Consider the following 20,140-nt stretch of genomic DNA (forward strand, 5'->3'; position numbering starts at 1 on the left):
TTGGGGTGGGGGCGCGGGGGGCGGGGGGGGTTTCTGGACTATTTATAGAAACTACATAATTGAAGATTTATGTCTCAAGTAGAAGCGAATGGGCTTCGAGCCACAGACGAGTCGAAAAGTACTGAGACATTTTTCATGTGATTTTGTTGAAAACAAAATAAATATAGAATAACACCAGACGAGAGGAGAAATAAAACAGGGGGAGGTGAAAATAGAGGCAGCTGTAGAGACAAAGAAAACGCGATTTTTGTGTGCTGCATGGTGCGATTGTGAATCGGGGCTCGGCAGGCTGGAGCGATGCTGATGGAGGGAAGGATGCTGGAAAGGAGGGAGGGAGGGAGTCGTGATGGAGGGGAGCGCACAGACACCTCGTCTAAAAAACCTCCCTCTCTTGCCTGCGTCTCACTAATGGCTCCCAGCCAAAGAAACCGGGCTCGCCTCCATTATCTCCCTCCCGTTTCACAATCCCTCCATCTGCACCTCCTCCCTCCCTCCCATCCCTCCCATCACCTCCATCCAAAGGCTCTTGGCTCGGCATTTCCATAACTCTGCTCTGCTTTTTTTCCCACTCTAGCCATGTGGAGAGGCGGAAAACACCGGCGTTTTCAGCGCTCTAACAAAGAGAATACACTGACTATACAGAGCATGTGTGAGTGTGTGTTAGTGTGTGTGTGTGTGTGTTTGTCGTCAAGTACAAAATGTTCTCCCTAGAACAGGAAAAAAGAAAATAAATCCTCCATACTGGGATCATTTTGCAGGTTTTATTCCCTTAAAGGACTGACAGGAAATCTGTTTCCATCCTGTTTTTTTATGCTCATTTTGAATTTATCAATAAAAAGTAGAAATAAAAATTCAAATAAATGTTTTTTGTTTGCCAGAGGTGGAGAATGTGGCATCTGAATAAACATGACAATGTGATTAAGATTGAATGTGAGGATAAATAATGACGAAGTGACACCAGCTTCTTCTCATTACCGCTTGTTATTCTTCTTCTCTAACTTATTTAGATTCCAGCATTGTGCTGTAGATGCAGCACCTGCGTGCTGTTGCCACCCACTGTGACATCTTTCTTTCCGCCGGGAAGCCAGAAAAGAAAACACCACACCTTCCTTTTTTCAAACAAAGGAGACAAATGCACTAAATGACGATTCTTCTTACCGTCGTATCCTTTCGGGGAGGTGTCTCGTCCGTGGTGGGACTTGGTTGCCGGGCCTCTCTTCCCGTAGCCGCCATGCTGGGCGTCGTAGCCGCTGTAGTCGTAGCTGGTCTTGGAGTATTTTTCCAGCTCCTTGGCCAGGTTGGACCGCGGCGTGCTGGTGGGGACGTTGTTTTTGTAGCCGTACTGAGGAATCTCCAGCTGCTTGACGAAGCACATCGGCCTGAAAGGCAACCGGAAAGGGATTTTGTTACTGCGCCATTCAGCATCTTTAAGTGTAAATATAATCAACATCAACACCGTTTCCCAAAGCCAAGATTATCTATCAGCAAGACAAAGTAGACCCTGTGTTCATTTTGTATGCTGGAAACTTGACTGCACCATTGGGCTTCCCTAATTAATAAGGTTTATCTGCATGACAAAACACACTGGCTCAGGAGGGGGATGTTAGCACACTGCTCATTTCTCTGCATTATTTTTACATGCCTGCTTCATGCGACATGAGTAAATGCATACAAAATATGTTGCAAATCTTCTGAAAGAGGAAACCATTTGGCATCCTTGATTTAAGAGGCAACACATGTAAGAAGAGTTTTTTTTAAATGTGTGTAAAGGTACAGTATTTCCCAAAGCTTTTTATCTTATGGATTTTTTTGAGAGTGTGATTTGTTTCTGCACTATTGTGCTTCCCCACTTAATTAAAGTGTCTATGATCTACAGCTGCTTCCCACTAACGCAAGTGTGGGAATTGTACTGGACCATTTGGTGTCCCTTATTTCACTAACACTGTTAAATACAATCTACTGCTGTTTTCCCAACCAAAAATGGCAATGAACCGGGGTAAGCGCTGTATTCATGGTTTCTGCTTCCATTTTAATGCACCATTCAGCATCCTTGATTCAAATATGATAATTACAGGTTTAGCTGCATGACCAAAACATTAAAAAAAATATATCCAATCTGCTACAAGAAAAGTATCCATTTTCATTACTTACTGGTGATCTACTAACAATTTAGCATCCCTGGTTTAAGAAATCTATTTTTTGTGCACAATTTGGCATCTGTAGTGTACCTGAATGGGTCATATATTTGACTGAAAGCTGTTTCAGAATGCATGTTGGCTTCCCAGACAACCCAGAAAAGTAAAAAGGTTGAGTTAATGTGCTGGTGACTTCATTGCACCATTTGGCATCCTTCATAAAGAGATGCACAAAAATGTAATCTTGAAGCATTTACCAAAGCTATGTTGTTGGTTTTTTTCAGGACTTTTTTAGAGGCACTTTTTGGCCTTGAAGTTTTACTGCACTATTGAGCTTCCCCATCTCATTAAGATTCACAAGTGTGGGGAATCCACTGCGCCATGCAGAATCCCTAATTTAAAAATAAATGGTGAATGTGACAGCAATGTCAAATAGCTAACCAAACCCAAAATGACAAAGAACAAGACAAATCAGGCTTCGTGTTTATAGGATATCTTTAGATTTGAACGCACCATTCAGCATCCCTCATCAATGCATGACAATTAAAGGTTGCTCTTCATGATAAAAACACATTATTATTAAAACACGTTATCTTAATGTTGTTCTAACTCCGCGTGGGCATTACCTAAGGACACGGTCTGACGTCTGATTGGACGTCTTACTGCCGCTCTCAATCGGGAGGATCTTCTCATGGACCTTCGCCATCTTATCTGCGGCAGCGATGGGACAGCCGGACAGACTGGAGGAGGGAGGGAGGAGGGGGGAGACAGCACACGGCCTGGTTACATATACTGTATTGTCCACACACACACACACACACACACACACACACACACTCACACACACACACACACACACACACACACACAGCATCTGGCTGAAGACCGGTTCAGCTGTCAGGAACAGCAGTTCACAATGAATTATGAATTGAGTATGGCCTACTTTATGATGCATTACTGGTTTACTGACTGATGGTTTGTGACTGATCACCTGACTGACTGACTGGTTTACAAAGTCTAGGTTTGACTGGTTTACTGGTTGACTGACTGGTTTACAAAGTCTAGGTTTGACTGGTTTACTGACTGTGTGTTTGACTGGTTTTCTAGCTGACTAACTGGTCAACTTCTGACTTTCTGACTGTTTTATAAATTGACTATCAACCAGTTCAGTACGGACTAGTTTACTAGTTCATTGACTGACTGGTTCTAATGACTGGTGCGGTGACTCTTTACTAACTACCATGTTACTAACTGGTTAGGCACTGGTTGACTGACAGCTGAGGGCTGAAGCACACAAACACTATTTCCTCATGTGACTTTGGCATGTTTGCAATCAAAACACTTTCCGTTTAAACAAACTCGTTACTTCACACCAACTCCCAGCAACACCCTCTAAATTTGTAGTTTTTCATTCGCTCCTTGTCAAGTGTAACCCTCAGGTTCACAAGGTTTCATTGAACCTCCACGGGAACAAAGGCTAGAAGCCATGCATCCCTTCTACAGTTAAAAAAGAACCAAAAATAAAGTGACAATAGAACGTGTTAACTCGTATACATAACTGTTGATTTAGCTCCTGAAAAAGCAAGTTGACCACCAAACAAAACCGACAGTTTGTCCTAAATGAAGTCGTTAAGGAGGCTCTAATGTCGTTTTTCTTCAGTGAATTTTGGACTAAAAGAGAAGCCTGAGAAACAGTTTGTATTTAAAACTTAGACTTCCTGCTTCTCCCTCTGTCTGTCACTCCGGGCGATTCCTAATCTCTTCATACACGGGAGGAATGAAATACCGTTAAACACACACACACTTATAAGGTTGATAGGAGCGTGTGAGCATCGTGTGACAGATCAGCACGGCAGCAGCTGCTGCTGAGGCTGAGGCTGCTGCTATGAAGGCGTTTCCATGGCGACTGCCAGACATGAAAGCTGTGTGAGCTGGTAGCTAACGGTAGCTACGCTAGCTAGCTCGTGCTTTGTTTCCTCTCCCAGCGGAGCTGTGCTACATAACACACCCTGCAGCCACGTCTGAGCCAGTGTGTGTGTGTGTGTGTGTGTGTGAGTGCTTCTCTGTCTGCCAGCGCACGTGTGCTGCTGTCTGTGAGCTAATTTGTGAGTGTGTGTGTGTGTGTGTGTGTGCATAAAACAGTGTGCATTTCTGTGATTTGAGGCTCTACGTATGTGTGAGAAAATGAGTGTGAATCCTAATCACTTTACATAGTTCAAAAATATGTGTGTGTGTGCGTGCGCGCGTGTGTGCGTGATGCTCTGCCTCTTAAACAGCTGAACTGCTGATGTGACGCACCTTTAGCTCAAACATGGCAACATTTAAATTAAAGCCTCGTCTTTTTTCTTCCCACCAGCTTCTAAACCCGGGAATGTTCCAGCAACTGAGATCATTTTATACGAGAGAAAATGAGGCAATTTTCTTTTGGTATCAAGGTGGAGATAAATGCAACACTAGTGGGTAAAAACAACCAACAACACAAAGACCTTGTATTTGAGGTTTGAGACTTCCTGTGAGCGGTTCGCCTCAGTTGACCTAAGACAATGCCGTGTTTTTAGCCGGTCAATGTCGATCTCTGTTGCGTAGAAAACACTTTTAAAAAGCTTAAGAGAAAAGACAAAGATGCTGCGTCATTTAACCGTCAGCATGTGTAGAGCCTAAAAGAATTGCAATTTGACTTGCTGAGGAATCCAGTTGCCGAATTATGCTTCATTTTGTGAGGGAATTGCTTTTTTACTTACACCTCAAGTCAGTCTGCAAAATAAACTCGTGTCTACCAATCAGCCTCAAACGTCATCCATCAAAACAACACACAGACTTACAGCTTCTGTGCTGTAAAATCTGCCACATTCACATGCCGGCGGTGCTTTTTGCTCTGCAGCCGCCGGCTGAAAGGCCGCTCACTCACCTGCGGTGCGAGTTCCTGTTGCTATTGACATGACCCCGTCCAGAGCAGCCGGGAGTGGGGCACTTTAAAACATTCTCATACATGGCAAGGACTTTGACAGACAGGAGAAGGTGAGAAAGACAGCGAAGGGTTAGGAGCAGACAAGGAGAGTTACCGGGCGTTCAGCGGTTCGGCATGCACAAGATCACGGCCGCACAACAGATTACAGCTGCAAGAATGAGCACGAACGCTGCCACGAATATTCAGCGTTGTGACCGACTCCAGCGTGAAAGGATTGCGGTCGATAAGAGGAAATAAACACACAACAAACCGTCCACTCGAGTAGTGAAATCTGTGCTTTACAAGTTTGAAACACAAAATAACTGGTTTGAGTTGGAGGTGAATGTGTCTCTCTGTGTGTAATCCTTTCCTGCTGGGGAAACACAACACGTCTCATTTGCATTTTTAATCGCTGCGCTCATTTCATGAAATTTCATGAACGTACTGGAAGCAAGCGTTTGTCATGCACTGTTAAAATCTACTGATGACTGTGCAGATGGTAAAGGAACAACGTGAGCACCAGAAGAACTAATTATTGTGTTGCGACAAAGGTTTCCAAATCTGTTTCCATGTTCATCCATCGACGGTGTGATGTGCATATATGCAGAAGTTGGGTTGTTTCATGGATGTCTCCACACAAAGACAATTCCTTTATACAAATATATTCTTATTTTCTATATTTCTTCTGGTATGTTGCATATTTCAGTGTATGTTTTCAAAACATGCATTCACTAAAAACATGCCACAATGCATCATTTATCCCTTCTTCATCTATATAATCTATTTAAAAATAATATTTAGCTTCTAAGAAATCTAAGTTGTATTTTTTTGCTTAGAAATAAAAGTTATGCTTGTTACTTGAAATAAATAAGACTAAAATGCTAAAAAAGCTAAAATGCAGCTAAAAGACCGAAAATAATCAAACCATATTTAATACTTTCTGCTATCTATATCGACAAAATGACTATTAATTGTATTCTTAATTTGAATTCCATTGTTTTTCTTCATGTTATTCATTTTGTAGGTGTGACGCCCAGGTTTCTACCCGATCTAATGTCACACATCACCAGTTCAGTGAGCGTGATTAAAGCAGCTTTTTCTCATGCAGGTTGTTTTTTTGTTTGTTTTTTTGCAGCCGGTGGATCAAACTGATTTGTTCATGCAGCTCACTTTACATCAGCAACACAGATACCGAAACCAGACATCAGGCAGGTGTGATGAGGAGGGAGAAAAGGAAGCAAAGGAGCACACAAAAACTAAAGCAAAAAAAAACTCTTTGAAGACGACCAACTTTTAAGAGCATTATGTGCAGAAACAATTAAAATTCACTTAAAAAATCTACAAAAAAAAGATCACCAGTCGTCTTAATATGTTGTGTCACACGACTGCAGATAGAACTCTGGATTATAACAAATTATTAATTCATAAATGAGCAATAAATCCTCAGCTCAGCTTTTATCAAGTCAAACAGAACAAAGAACAAAAACACAAATGTGGAGTCATGCAGGACGAATGCATGATGGTGGACAGCAGACATGCCCAACGTTGTCCAACGTTCGCTGCTACACAACCCGTCCAACAAGTCATCTGACGTAATTCTTTTAATCTTATTCTAAAAACATGAGATAATCCCAATTGAGTCCAATGGAATAAAGAGTTTTCTGAAATAAGGTGAAATCATTTGATCTGACCAGTAAATAAAAGTCAGTGTCATAAATGTACCGCAGCCATGACGCTGCCTGTACGGGAATTCATTTAGTCTTTTGAACATTAAAGGACACAGAACAGATAGTTAATTAGTTTTGATGCAAAATTAAAAGAAAGATAATGGTTTTAGATTTGACAAACATTTCTCAGAGGCAAAGAGGAATCTGATTGTGGTTTAATTAAACCTCAAGCGTTGGAGCTGAAGAACCACAGTGATGAGCAGCATCGTTTACGCTGCATTCATGCAAACTGGGAAGTTTGGATATTCCAACATATAGTAGTAACCCCCTTTGCTAGCCTTGTAGTCACGCCAGATAAAGAGCCTAAATTAGACGTACAGTTACAAGTGAATGCAGCTTTGGATCCTATGTGACAAAGAAAGACAAACAGTCAACGACCGTAAAGCTGCATTTAACAGTCCGGGCTTTTATTTGCTCCAATCACTGAACTATATGCCTTTGATTTCTTTATTACAACTCTTGTTCAGCAAACATGGCAAATACTACTCGATTGTTTATTCTAACCAGTATAAATATTAATTGTATGTATAATAAGGCTATCGAATAAAATAATATTTACGAAATCATTGGTTTGATTCAGTTCTGAGACAGTAAACAACACTCTTCATTGTTCGGTCTTCGTTTGATGAACGACATTAGCAGACGGTGAGCAACGGACTTCACGTGAAAATATTCTCTACTTATATACATTTTTATGAAAAAAGGTTTTGATTCTTTTGTTCGGAGGAGCCTAACGGACTAAAGGAATGTAAATAATCGAGGAATGGACACATATTGAGACTTTATGATCACTTTAAAAGGTCAGGAGTCACCACTTTATCTATGTAGGCTATCTCTTGTTTAACATGTCAGTAAATCACAATAAATTATACTTTGGTGCTCATGGTTTCAATAAAATTAACTAAACGATTGAATTGTGGAGAATCTAACCGATCAAACGTGTAGCATGTCCATATGACAAAAGTCAGTAGTTGTAGCCTAAAGCTTATGTTTATTATGCCACTGTTCCTTCTTTGCCATTTCATTTCAACCAATAAGATGTTCTGCCTCCAAAGCTCCTCCACCTCTGAGACATGATGAAACCACCAAAACACAAACACCAGACTGGAGAACTTATCTAGCTGAAATGACTTGTCGGACTGTTGTTGTTGTTCTGTTTAAAACTGGCTTTGTAACGTAACATCCAGGCAGATGGACCTACTCTCAGGCGGGACTCTGTCTTTGTGAGGACACCCGGACAGGCTGCGGTGGTGCGGGTACAGACCCGTCACGTGACCGGTCCCGTCGCAGCCCGGCGTCGGACACTTGCTCTCCTTCTTCTCCCCCCTGGAAGAGTCTGCAGAGGACAGAGAGATGAGGTGAGTCAACAGGTGATCGGCGGCCGAGCGCCAGACGATTTCTTTGCTTTAGGGCGGGGCTTATTGTGATTGACAGGTCGCTGACACTACCAGAGACGTATATGCCAACTCTACATCACTCCTCCGCATTTCCAAAACAGGGTAACTTCTGTTTATTGGTTGCAAAAAGCCAAATCGGCGAAGGCAAAATCACAGAAACTGTGGCTTCAAAACATCAATGGGTGACGTCACGATGACTACGTTCATTTTCTTATATACAGTCTATGATTGTGCAACAGATTACACATATGATGTTTAACAAAGAAAATGTTGCTCTTCGAGACAGTCTCAGTTTATTGTAGCATCATTTCGTTTTGGTTTGAGAACACACAGACATCATAGACTCAGAGAGAGACGTCACTTACGAGAGTTTTGGTTGGGCACTCTTGCCAATTTCGTATTTTTTATAATCTTAAACAGTTTTACGACAGAATGAGACTTTTTCGACTTGCAAAATTATCTTTTAAATTGACGAACATCATATTCATGGTACAAATCAAACGGAATTTCTCTCTTTCCGTATATTTTCTTCCAAAATAAGGTCCCATAGTCGGACTTTGCCTCCTCATAGGTCTAATGTTATATCCATTGATGGCTGTTTGAGATGGTTGGAGAAGCAATTGACCAATCAAAGCTTTGTGTGCAGGATTAGAAATGGGTATGTCATCTTCATACGTAGCTAGCTACCTAGCCATGACAGAAATATGATTAGATCGACATATTTGTTGATCTAATCGAGATTCTTGTTGAGATTCTTGATCACAATGAAAGCTTTCCTGTGGACTAATAAAAACCTCCTCTGTGCTAATGAAGCAGTCTGAAGCCAACGTGAGGCTGATAATCGCACAGCTCCGACTCCCAATGCCGCTGGGAGGGAGTCGTATTTGAGTGGATTTAGAGAAATAGGCCGCAGATAGCGTCCCACAGATGGATTTGCTCTCCTAACAGGCCGCGCAGATTGCCATTACTCATGCCTGACAAGCCGGCCGTCTGATGTTCCCACACCGGCCTATTTTAACAACATAAGCTGCTGTCAGAGGCGAAAAAAAAGAAACAAAAAGAAACTGTTGCTCCTGAATGCTGAAGATGAGCGCCCATTATCTCATCGGCGGCCATGTGCAACATTTCTCAAATAACACGATGGGACTTTAACAGGTTTTAAGAGCCAAGGGGTCAGAAACCTCAACCGGTGTGCACAGAAATAGTCCAATCTGGGGGGGGGCAAACATTAAATTTACAGTTATGCGTTTTATTTTCCTGCTACAGCACTGATAGCCTGCGGCTGCTGCAGTGTTGAGGATTACAATGAGTCAGGGAGGCAAGATAAACTTCCTCCTTGCTGACCTGGGGTCAGATCTTTGGAGGGAAAAGCAGATTCAGGTCACATATGATGCAAAGAGGTGCTGCAAAATTGGCAGAATTTGGAGAGGAAACATGATGGGACGATAACTTTGGGAAGGTGGTTGAAATAGGAATATTTGTTCTCTGACAGTGGGACCTTTTCTGTTCCGTTTCACATCGAGTTTATTTCTTCCTTTTACTGCCACACGTTTCTTTTATAATTGCCATGAACACTTTTATTCAGGTGCAGCGAACAGCGATGTAGTTTGATGGTGTAGAGCTACACACTGACTGACTGGCTGAACTAAATCTGCCTCTGGAAGTCCAGCCGCCGTGGTAAAAATAGTCCTGGCATGAAAAAACAAAAACTCCCAGACAACACTTTTTCTTTCACAGATGTAAAATATCTGAGGGTAGGACCAAGTGAATGAAGACACACTGGAGACAAAACTCCCCACAAACAAACTGTGTGCAGATATAACACAAAACATTACGTACATCCTTGCAGATCTGTGATGACACAGTGAGGGTCAGTGTGTGGGTTTTTTGGCTGCCTACCTTTAGGGTAGTACGCCCTCTTCAACCCGTCGTGGTGCATCCTGGACTTGCGCTCCTCGCCGGCGCAGCTCAGCCTGGAGCTGTGCTCGCCGTGGCCTCGATGGTGATGGTGGTCCCGACGGGGCAACGAGTGCTCCGAGGCCATGCGGTCCCTCATGACTTTCGCCCTCTCCGACTCCAGGGCGATGGCCTTCTCCAGCAGCGACAGGTTTCCCTTGGCCATGTCGAAGGTCTCGTCCGAGCGGTCGGAGGCCACCGACGTGGTGTCTTCGTCGCCCTCCTGGCTGCAGCTGGTCGGATAACCTCTGGACCCCGGGCTCAGCTGCTCCTCCAGCTTCATCAGGTTCACCATGTCGGAGTAGCTGCGCTCCAGAGACCTGTGCTCCTCCTGTGCGCTCTGCTGGCAGCTGTCGTACCTGAAAAAATGACCGCCAGTGAGTGACGGATTACTGGAAAACTGTGGCTGAAAGTTGAGGTGGTCTGAGGAAGATCAACCATCTGCTTTGTAGTCTGAAATTACTGTCAATGTCAATTTGCGAAACCCAAAAGCTCATTATCTTTAACTTCTTTTGTTCCTCTAAAGCAATAGACCCCTGGGCCAGATCTGGCCCTCCAGCAAATATACAGTATTTCAATAAAAGCCGAGTCTTCACTTTTGTTTTTTAGATCAAACTTTAACATGATTTATCACAAATCTACAGTTGATAACTATGGGGGATCCAAGACCTCTTGAATCCTGAATACAGCCTTATCCCCAAGTAGAGAGAGAGGCAAACCAACGCAACCAACAAAGGATAAAGTTGTAATGAAAGAGGCCTTTTTTGCCTATAATTGTTCCGATTTTGACAAACTGGTGCCATTTTAAGTTTGCCGAATTAGCTCTTAACAGTTCCTGTTTGCAGTGAACCCATGAATATGAAGACAACTATCACTGGATTACTTTGATACTGAAGGAAACTTAAAAATGTGACGATTCTCAGGAAAGGTCTGAAGCTACTAGGAGCATCTTTTTTTCTATGATTTCTAAGCAGCAATAATTAAGGTTTGTTTATACTCGCACTTGGCACCGTAGCACGAGTCTCCGCAGATGGCGTGCGAGCTCCCAGCATGCACAGGGGGGTTTATGCTCAACACGCAGTTCGTTGCATTATTCTCAGAAGCACCAGAGGGCGTATGAACAAAATTAAATGTGAAGAATCAAAAAGACAACGAGTGTAAACGGCAAAACGCCATAAACCAACCTCCACAACGCCAAGGAAGAATTGTAATTATCTGTAAACTCATAATCATGGACTACTGTATTGCCTTTGTACAAGCCCTGTAAAGAGAGAAATTAAGTATTAAATGTATTATAAAGAAACGAAGGTTGAATATCCTGTAAACTATTAGATTTGGCTGCAAAATATTTACTCAAATGAAGATTTTTCAGACCTCCTGTTCCTAAAGCATCTAAAAACGAATTGTCCTTCTTTGTATAATCCCGAGACATGTAAATAGTATTTCTATCAGCGAACTATTTGTGACAGTCACGTGATCGAGTTACAAAATTTCAGAGGTGCACAACCAAATGACGCCACCACTTGCGGAGCTCACGCGGCCTTGACTACGTTATTTTCTGGCACAGGCACCTTGCATCGGCTTCACTACGGCGAGTATAAACTTAGCTTTAGGGTTTTAGCATAGACTGTACCGTATATAAGAAGTGGTGTCACCCATCGGTTTGTGGATTGATGTTATGAAGCCTTGAGTTTGGCGATGTCGCTGTCCTGACAGCAATCTGTCAATCACAGCAGCCCCGCCCTAAAGCATCCCCTGCTTTATGGTCTGTGTGACTCTAAATGGACCATAATGTACTAAATGAACATCATGCTGTATTGAAGAAGACTTGAAACTAGAGATTGAGACCATAAACTCATGTTTACAATGTTTACTGAGGTAATAAATCAAGAGAGAAGTAGAGTCATTTTCTCATAGACTTCTATACAACCAGAGGAGTCGCCCCCTGGTGGACACTAGAGAGAATGCACATGAAGCATCGGCTTCACTCTGCAGAAGCAGATGTTGCCGCTTTAGAGTGTTTTGCCAGCTGTTGACTGTTTTGATAAGGGGTCCAAATCATACAATAACTAACATCCTGTTGTTTTCTGACTCCCATTATGCACTTGTCCCTTTCATCTCACACAGTACCTTTGCCTCCCTTCAAAGCCAACCCATCGAGTCTCTGAAATGTCAATGGTAATTATGCTAATATGGTTCATAAGCATAAATAATGCTTTAATCTACCTGCACAGCTTTTCATATGACACAAAGGTAGATGGAAATATGGGTATGTGGAATAAACAACAACATGATCAAAAGACTCTTTAGAGATGACGAACCTGTTCAGGTGATGCACCATCTGATGGTCCGTTGGGATTTGGAGTTGGTGGTGGAGTGCGTGGAGGGCGGGGCGATCGCACGTCTGCGTCTCGCTCAGCTTCCGAGCCAGATCGAAGCATTGGTTCCTCAGACACTCCAGGCTGCTGAGACACACCTCCTCCTCGCTCTCCTCCGCCCTCACCCTCACCCCGATGCCGGGCCGCCCGTTGGCTTGGCCGACGTGGTCCATCATGACGCCTTCCGGGTAGCCGTCCTCGGGCAGCATGACACCGTGTCCCTGCGCCAGGAGCTTCAGGGAATCCACCGTCTCCCTGACCACATCGCTGTCCAGGTCCACGCTCAGCTCGCCCTTCCGGTCACCGTGATTGCTGCCGTCGTACTCCTCGTCGTCCTCGTCTTCCCCGGCGCTGTTGGAAGAGTTGCTGTTCATCTCGGACTCGGTCGTGGCCTGGTAGGCGGCGTCTTCTGCGATCTTCCCCAGGTTGAGCAGCGACTTGGCGACCAGCTCGTCGTAGTTCTCGTAATCCTCTCCGGTGCCGTTGCCGGCGCTGATGTTGCAGCTGTGGTTGTTGTTGTTGTCCTTCTGAAGCGGAAGGAGCTTTGATTGTCCGCCGGGTTTGTAGTGGTTCTCTACTGTCAGGAAAAGGACGAAAGAAACCTCTCAGACATCCTGATACAAAACCCATCTCACGTCACGGCTAGTTTCGCCCAGTATCTCGCACCATAAACTACATAAACAGAAGGTAATTGGTCAAAAATAAAAGAGGAAATGGATTCATTTTGTAGATAATATAACTATCTGTTCAGTTACAGCATAATAATCCTGCAGATGAAAAGGAAAGGAAGCTTTTACATCCTCTAATAAACTCAGCAATGCTGATGAACCCAGTTTCTTCTCATATACTCCTGAATACATTAGCAGCATCCCTCCCAATTATGATCCACTGTTTACTCACATAAAACACACAACCCAGAGCTGTGCAGAGCTGTGCTGAGCAGCGCCGCTCTCCCTGCTAAGCCTCGCTGTTGATTTTGGGGACAGAGACGGCGAATGAGAGCAGGGAAATTGAAAAGGGAGGCGTGTGAGGTGCTCCGATTCGGGAGCCATAAATATTCTCAGGAGGAGAAGCCGAGGCAGAGCGCATGTGACACGTCCGCCGAGACGAGGAGGCAAACGGGGACGGGAGGGGAGGGGAGAGGAGGGGAGGGTGGGAGTTAATAACTCAGCAGAGCTCCTCTCCCGATTATTCGTGAAGCGCTGTCAGAAGCGATTGAGGACAAGGGGGGTGTTGTGGAGGGGGTGTGGGGTGTGGGGGGGTCGAGGGAAACGTGGTGAGAAGGAGAGCACGGAGCATCTGGTCGACCACAGATTCGGCTCAGCACTCTCATCACTGTCTCCTTTCCCACTGCAGATCAAGAATACAATGCAAACCCAGACTGGACTCCGGTTTGACCCGGAGCAACGAGCACGGACCCGGGTTCATCGATGTTCGATTAACTTTTAGCTTTTTTGATTTCCATGTGGCCTCAAACATGATGGGACTCTTGCAGATCGAGATGCAGTTGTCCCGAGATAATTGGCTTTGAACACACAAGACTCAGAAAATGTCCTCCCAAAAAAGAAACTGCTCAAAAACTTGACCTATGACCTTACGTTTCCTAAAGTCATCTCTGGTGGCTGTGAATAACGACTGTAATGCTACGCATGTATCGTGGACTACAGTTAGGATGCAGACACCCTGGACAGTTTGCCAGTATATCCAACACAGTCTCACGGCAGTTCGTGAAATAGTCAGTAATGCAATCTATTATCATTTATTTCTGTAAGACTTTACATTAAAAACAAAAGTTTGGTTAAGGCAACAAAACCACTTTGTTAGGCTATAAGAAAGCATCACGGTTGGCTTTAAAATAACTACTTAAATTTAGGTTGAGGCAACAAAACCACTGCCATAAAATCCTAACACGGTGTCAAACACAAGTCTTGTGGTTGTGGTGTACTTACTGTATGCACAAGGGAGTCACCGGACACGAGGAAATCATGTAATCCAGCATTTAACCAGTTAAATACGGGGTGGGGGCTTTTATTGTGAAGCAGTCACAGGAAATTAGGTATATTTAGTTTAGCGCTGACCACAGTTTGTTTTACTTCTGAATGGATACAATCAAACAACCTTGGTTGAGATGGTGGTTTGGGTCAAAAGATGTTTTAAACCCATTTGAGGACAAACAACCAGAGAAAAACATTTCAAAATGCAGAAATCAGGAATCAGGAAACTCACCATGCTGACGATGCTGCTCCTCCTCGTCTTCCTCCTCGTCTTCCTCTCCCTCATCCTCCTGCTCCTCCTCATCATCACCATCCTCCACTTCTTCCTCCTCCTCATACATTCCCTCCTCCTCCTCTTCTTCCTCCTCCTCCTCGTCCTCCGCCCGCTCTCCTCCCATTGTCGTATTCGCTCTCCCCACCTCTACCTCCTCCTCGTCATCCTCCTCCTCTTCCTCCTCCCCCTGCTCCTCGTTGTCCTCCGAGAACTCATCCTCCACGTCTCCGTCTTCATCTCCTTCTCTCTCCACCTCCTCTTCCTCCTCATCCTCCTCCACTACCTCCCCCTGCTCCTTCCCTGCGCCCTTCACCCCAATGGCTTCATTCTCGTAGCTGGTGTAGGCGCCGGCGTCCTCCTCCTCCTCACCTGTGCAGGAGGGGAGGAAAGGCCTCCTCTTGGCAGCCGGCTCCAGTGGTTGTTTTTCCAGAGCCTTCCTCTTCTTGGCCAGCGGGCAGCCGTAGACGCTGAGGAGAGACAGAGGGCACAAACACGATCAGCAGCCATCTTTGTTCTCTTACTAACTATTTGATCTTCGCGGCCCCAAAGCTTTTCTTCCTGCTGCCAACAGGAGACGATTCTCAGGTCAATAAGTCTGCACACTGAGCCACATACAGGCCAGAGTGGGCTCACGTTGGATCCTTCAGAGCCAGAACAAGGACCAGTGTGCCTAAACTAGCCAACTTGGTTGGCTCGCTTGATCATCTGCTATTAATATTAATATATTTATTCATATCAGAACATAAATTGTCTTCCTCTGATCATTAATTTCTACTATATACGCCATGTGCAACACCAAATTTGCAGTACACTATATTGGGAGTTCGTACAAAAGGAAACTACTTCACAAAAAGCTCCCAAAATATGAGTCCCAATAGGGATATTACAGCGGACCCCGTGTTCAGTTGCAGCTGCAGGAGGTAATTGCAATCATTTTATGTTAATTATTTACTACAAAATGTTAGCTGAGACATTAGCCAATCAATTAGCCAGAGATTTCTACAGTGTTTAAATCAGGCGGCAACCTCCGGTTCTGACGAGTGAAGCCGGTGCAGAAGTGTCTTAAAATCTGCATTCTCTCTAGTGTCCACCAGGGGGCGACTCCTCTGGTTGTATAGAAGTCTATGAGAAAATGACTCTACTTCTCTCTTGATTTATTACCTCAGTAAACATTGTAAACATGAGTTTATGGTCTCAATCTCTAGTTTCAAGTCTTCTTCAATACAGCATGATGTTCATTTAGTAAATTATGCTCCATTTAGAGTCAGATAGGCCGCATTCCAAATATGGTAACTTCCGTTTATTGGTTGTAAAAAAAAAACACGATGACGGTTGTAATCCAAGATGGTGACGGCGAAATGGCCGAACTCGAGGCTTCATAACATCAGTCCACAAACCAATGGGTGACGTCACGATGACTACGTCCACTTCTTATATACAGTCTATGGTTTTAACAAATAAAGTAGAAGTAGTTTCGTAGTAGTGTTTTGCACCATGATGCAGTTTTGTAGTGAAGAGCCCCTAAACCAAGACCAAGCCATGATCAAGACCGAAGACCAAGACTTTGAGGGGTTAAGTGTCGATGAGAAATGTCTCGATAAAACAATCAAAACGCTTTAGAGGTGAATTTTAAGTTTGGGAATTTTCCTTTTTTTCAGTAATGATGTTAACACATAAATCAGACAATGCGCTGGGAACTGAGGGATATTCCCACAGTTGTGCTCTTTACTGGTCATGAGATAAAATCCAAAGTTTTCTTTGTCTGAGACGAGACCGAGTAAAAATAATGTTGATTTTGTGATTTCAACACTTATTTATGACCTCTAAATAAGGCTCATTACTGTCAAGATCAAAAACTATAAAAACATAACAATTTTATGACTTTGATGTTTCTATTAGCTTCAAACAGCAAGTATCAGCCACCCACACGGAGCCCTTAACGAATACATGGCACTTGAATTTTAACTTGTGTTTTACTACGTAGGGAACTGATCAAAGTTGTCACAAACTTGAATAAATCAAATGTCATTCTGTAGTGATGTTTTCTAGATCAAAGGAAAATGCCTTTCTGCGTATACATTGTCAAAAAACAGGCCGGATTCTGATGTCGTAGTGTATTGTTATAATCAGGAGGGTCGTCAGAAGGAAGGACCAGGACTCCCTCTGATGTGGACCATGTGTTAAGGCACTGCAGTGGATTCCGACTCGTCGTCGCTGAGGAGGAGAATCAGCCTCAAAAAAAAGAAAAACCCCAAAGCTTATTCAACCAGGGCCTCAATTACGCAAATCCCATAATAGTCATTAACTGTTGGGAAAATTCTGCTTTAATTGCTCTAAAACAGCAAGCACAATTATACACGGCTTTAATGTGGATTTTAGGAAATCAATTAGTCTATTTCCATATGAAAGAGCTTATTTTGTGTTTGGACGGCAAGTTGGAGGAGGTGACGCTGCTTTTCTGACTGAAACCGCTGTGTTCGTCTCACGGAATTAAAAAAAACATTTAAACGCTTTACAATTACTTTTTTCTTTTACTGTCAATCTTTCCGTTAACGTCATCCTACTACTGAACTGCTGCCATATGGATTATCAAATGCTAATGTTTAGCAGGTATAATGGTGACTATGTTCACCATCTTCCTTAAATAATTAGCCTTACAAATAGCTAAATAAGAAATGCAAAAACAAATCAGATCCATGATAATAGGAAAGCATGAGGTGAAGATCTTAGTCACCTGACACAAAAAAATAAAAGCTCAGACTCAAACATCATGCCAAGTTTATAAATGCTATGCTTGAGGTTTTTTTTTTTCTACAGCCAAATAAAAAGAGAAGATATATCCAATAAACAGTCTAAATACCTGTTGCCATAATTACAGAACTTACAGTGCAACATATAGTCAAGTATCATCTTTGTATTTGCAGAACAGGATGCTGTGCTTCCAAAGAATTTGACGTCAGTGGCTGTAAATAACCGAGGGCCTCGGATTGAGCCCTGTGGAACACCACATGACTGACTAGCTATTGGAGTGTCACTTTAGTGAGACAATCAGTGAAATGAGTGAGACAATCAAGGTAATGTATATTCATTTAAGGAGAGAAATGTCTGAGTTTGTGGACTTGTGCCTGTTATACCACTCTTTGTATTCTTTGATGGGATTATTTTTCAGTTTAAAAAAAGAGAGGACAGTGAACACGTCTTTTGAATGTTTTGAGGTGTTGTAACATCCGTTGATTTATTCAGTTGTCACGTCAATAAATATTAATTAAAAAGGAAATAAAAGGAGGAAAATATATGAATTGTCATCATAATAATAAGAAAATAGTGTATATGAGAATACCATCGCTTCAGGAAAAGACTTCATCAATTATAACTTTTCGTCTCATTCACTTGTTTCCTTATACAACCTGAATATCGATGTTTCCGTTTCATCATGAAAAAAATCAATTGCATTAATGTGTTCACTATTTGGTAACACTTGATATGTCAGATATGCAGATAAATAATTAGGAATCGACAGAAGAAACTGTGGTTGCATCATTTTCATTCACCATATAACACTGCATCTTATATTCCTGCGAGAGAACACACACACATCTCCTCAAATGAACCCTCCATCTTTTACCTTATAGGTTGTCTGCTCGCCTGTGTGTGTGTGTGTGTGTGTGTGTGTGTGTGTGTGACCTCAGCCACCTTGCTGTCTCCCGCCAATTAAAATTCTGGTGGTAATTAAAGCAGATCAGAAACGAGGGAATGCTGCAGACAAGGGCGAGAGACTATGCATGGTAATTATGTGGAGGGAGAGAGAGGGAGAGAGCGAGAGGGGGAGGGGGGGGGGAGTCAACCATCACATTTTCTCTTCTTTCTAGACTGATCCTCTGCAGTCGGATACGGTGCACCGACACTTATTACATCGAGTGTGTAATCGATCGATAACTTATTGGTTTTGGTATGAAGACCTCGGCTCAAATATGAGCTAAATATCCTTTTGTTTGAGACGGTGCATCATATTTGAGGAACCCTGATGTTCGTTTTGAATATCCAGCTTCTGCAGAAAATGTTGCATTATGGGTGGTTTGCAGACTTCATGTTGTTAGGCTCGTGACGTCCATTTATAGTGTTTCTTTTAGACTTAGTTGAAGCTAAAAGTGCTTCGTTAGCCCAATTTAACCTACGACGCCTGGAGCTCCACTACTGTCTCTACAAGGACACCTGTCGTCCGTTTCTGTGTATATGAGGACACCTGCAGTCCATTGTTTCCTCTACAGGGCTGTCCATAGTCAATAATTGTCTCTATGAGGACACCTAGAGTACATTATTGTCTTTACGTGGACACCTGGAGCTCTTTTTAGTCTCTATGTAAAGTCTCTACAGGGACACCTGCAGTGCATTACTGTCTTTATGCGGACACCTGGAGTTCATTTTTGTCTCCATGTAGACACCTGGAGTCCATTATTGTCTCTACAAGGACACCTGGAATCTATTATTGTCTCTACATGGACACCTGGAGTTCTTTTTAGTCTGTATGTAAAGTCTATAGGGACACCTGCAGTACATCATTGTCTCTACAAGGACACCTGGAGTCCATTTGTGCCTCTATGTGGACACCTGGATGTCATTATTGTCTCTACATAGACACCTGAAGTGCATTAATGTCTCTACTTGGACACCTAAATTTCAATATTGTCTCCTACATTGTCATCTCACCGATGCTACGAGGAGAGTCTGTGTTTGAATCCACTTTGATGTCGTAAAGGGTGAAGCATCAGTGCTGTTGCTATGGCTACCTGACAGTTTAATATACCTCGAGCTCTTATTTAGACCAGAACTGTGCTGGAGGCCGATACCTGTCGGCCAATCAGAGGAACGGGGGGTTTCTTTTCTGCGACGGTCTAATCGTGGTCGACCGCTGAAACATAGATTTAATTTATCCCATTTCTAGCAAACTACTCAGTTCTTCATTGATGAAAAGGGGAAATTTAAATCATTAACTCAGAATGGCAGAAGAATATTCAAATATCATCACGTTTAAAAAATAAAAACAAAAACGTGGCGCCAAATGAAGAGAGCGAGGCGACAGAAACATCAGCTGCAGTGTGATAATTAAACCGAGGTATGTGTGGTTAGGTGTGTATATAGAAGAGATTGGGCGGTGGCGGTGAGACGGGGAGAGGGGGGGAGAGGGGGGGGGGGGGGGGAATGTTCAGATCCTATACTAGCGGTTGCCATGGGAGACAGGCTGCATCCCTCCTGGTCCTCATACTGCAGCATCCGCACGGTGCTGTCGCCATGGTGACATCCTCCAGAGAGAGAGGGGGGGGGGGGGGGGGGG

The 20,140-nt window shown here is 43.3% G+C and overlaps 1 protein-coding gene across 1 annotated transcript in view; it reads right to left on the minus strand.

The window, feature by feature from the left end:
* myt1la (myelin transcription factor 1-like, a) overlaps positions 1 to 20,140 on the minus strand; it is a 55,039-nt gene that overhangs the window by 21,922 nt on the left and 12,977 nt on the right. The window contains exons 4-10 of the mRNA XM_031865927.1: positions 14,767 to 15,275; positions 12,484 to 13,114; positions 10,106 to 10,521; positions 8,011 to 8,145; positions 5,044 to 5,134; positions 2,762 to 2,875; positions 1,159 to 1,379 (exon numbers count right to left, since the gene is read on the minus strand). Of these exons, the coding sequence (XP_031721787.1) occupies positions 1,159 to 1,379; positions 2,762 to 2,875; positions 5,044 to 5,134; positions 8,011 to 8,145; positions 10,106 to 10,521; positions 12,484 to 13,114; positions 14,767 to 15,275 (2,117 nt within the window). The remainder of the gene's footprint in view (positions 1 to 1,158; positions 1,380 to 2,761; positions 2,876 to 5,043; positions 5,135 to 8,010; positions 8,146 to 10,105; positions 10,522 to 12,483; positions 13,115 to 14,766; positions 15,276 to 20,140) is intronic.

Source organism: Anarrhichthys ocellatus, unplaced genomic scaffold (assembly GCF_004355925.1).
Source record: "Anarrhichthys ocellatus isolate YVR2014 unplaced genomic scaffold, GSC_Weel_1.0 scaffold34, whole genome shotgun sequence".
In the NCBI taxonomy this organism is placed as follows: Eukaryota; Metazoa; Chordata; class Actinopteri; order Perciformes; family Anarhichadidae; genus Anarrhichthys; species Anarrhichthys ocellatus.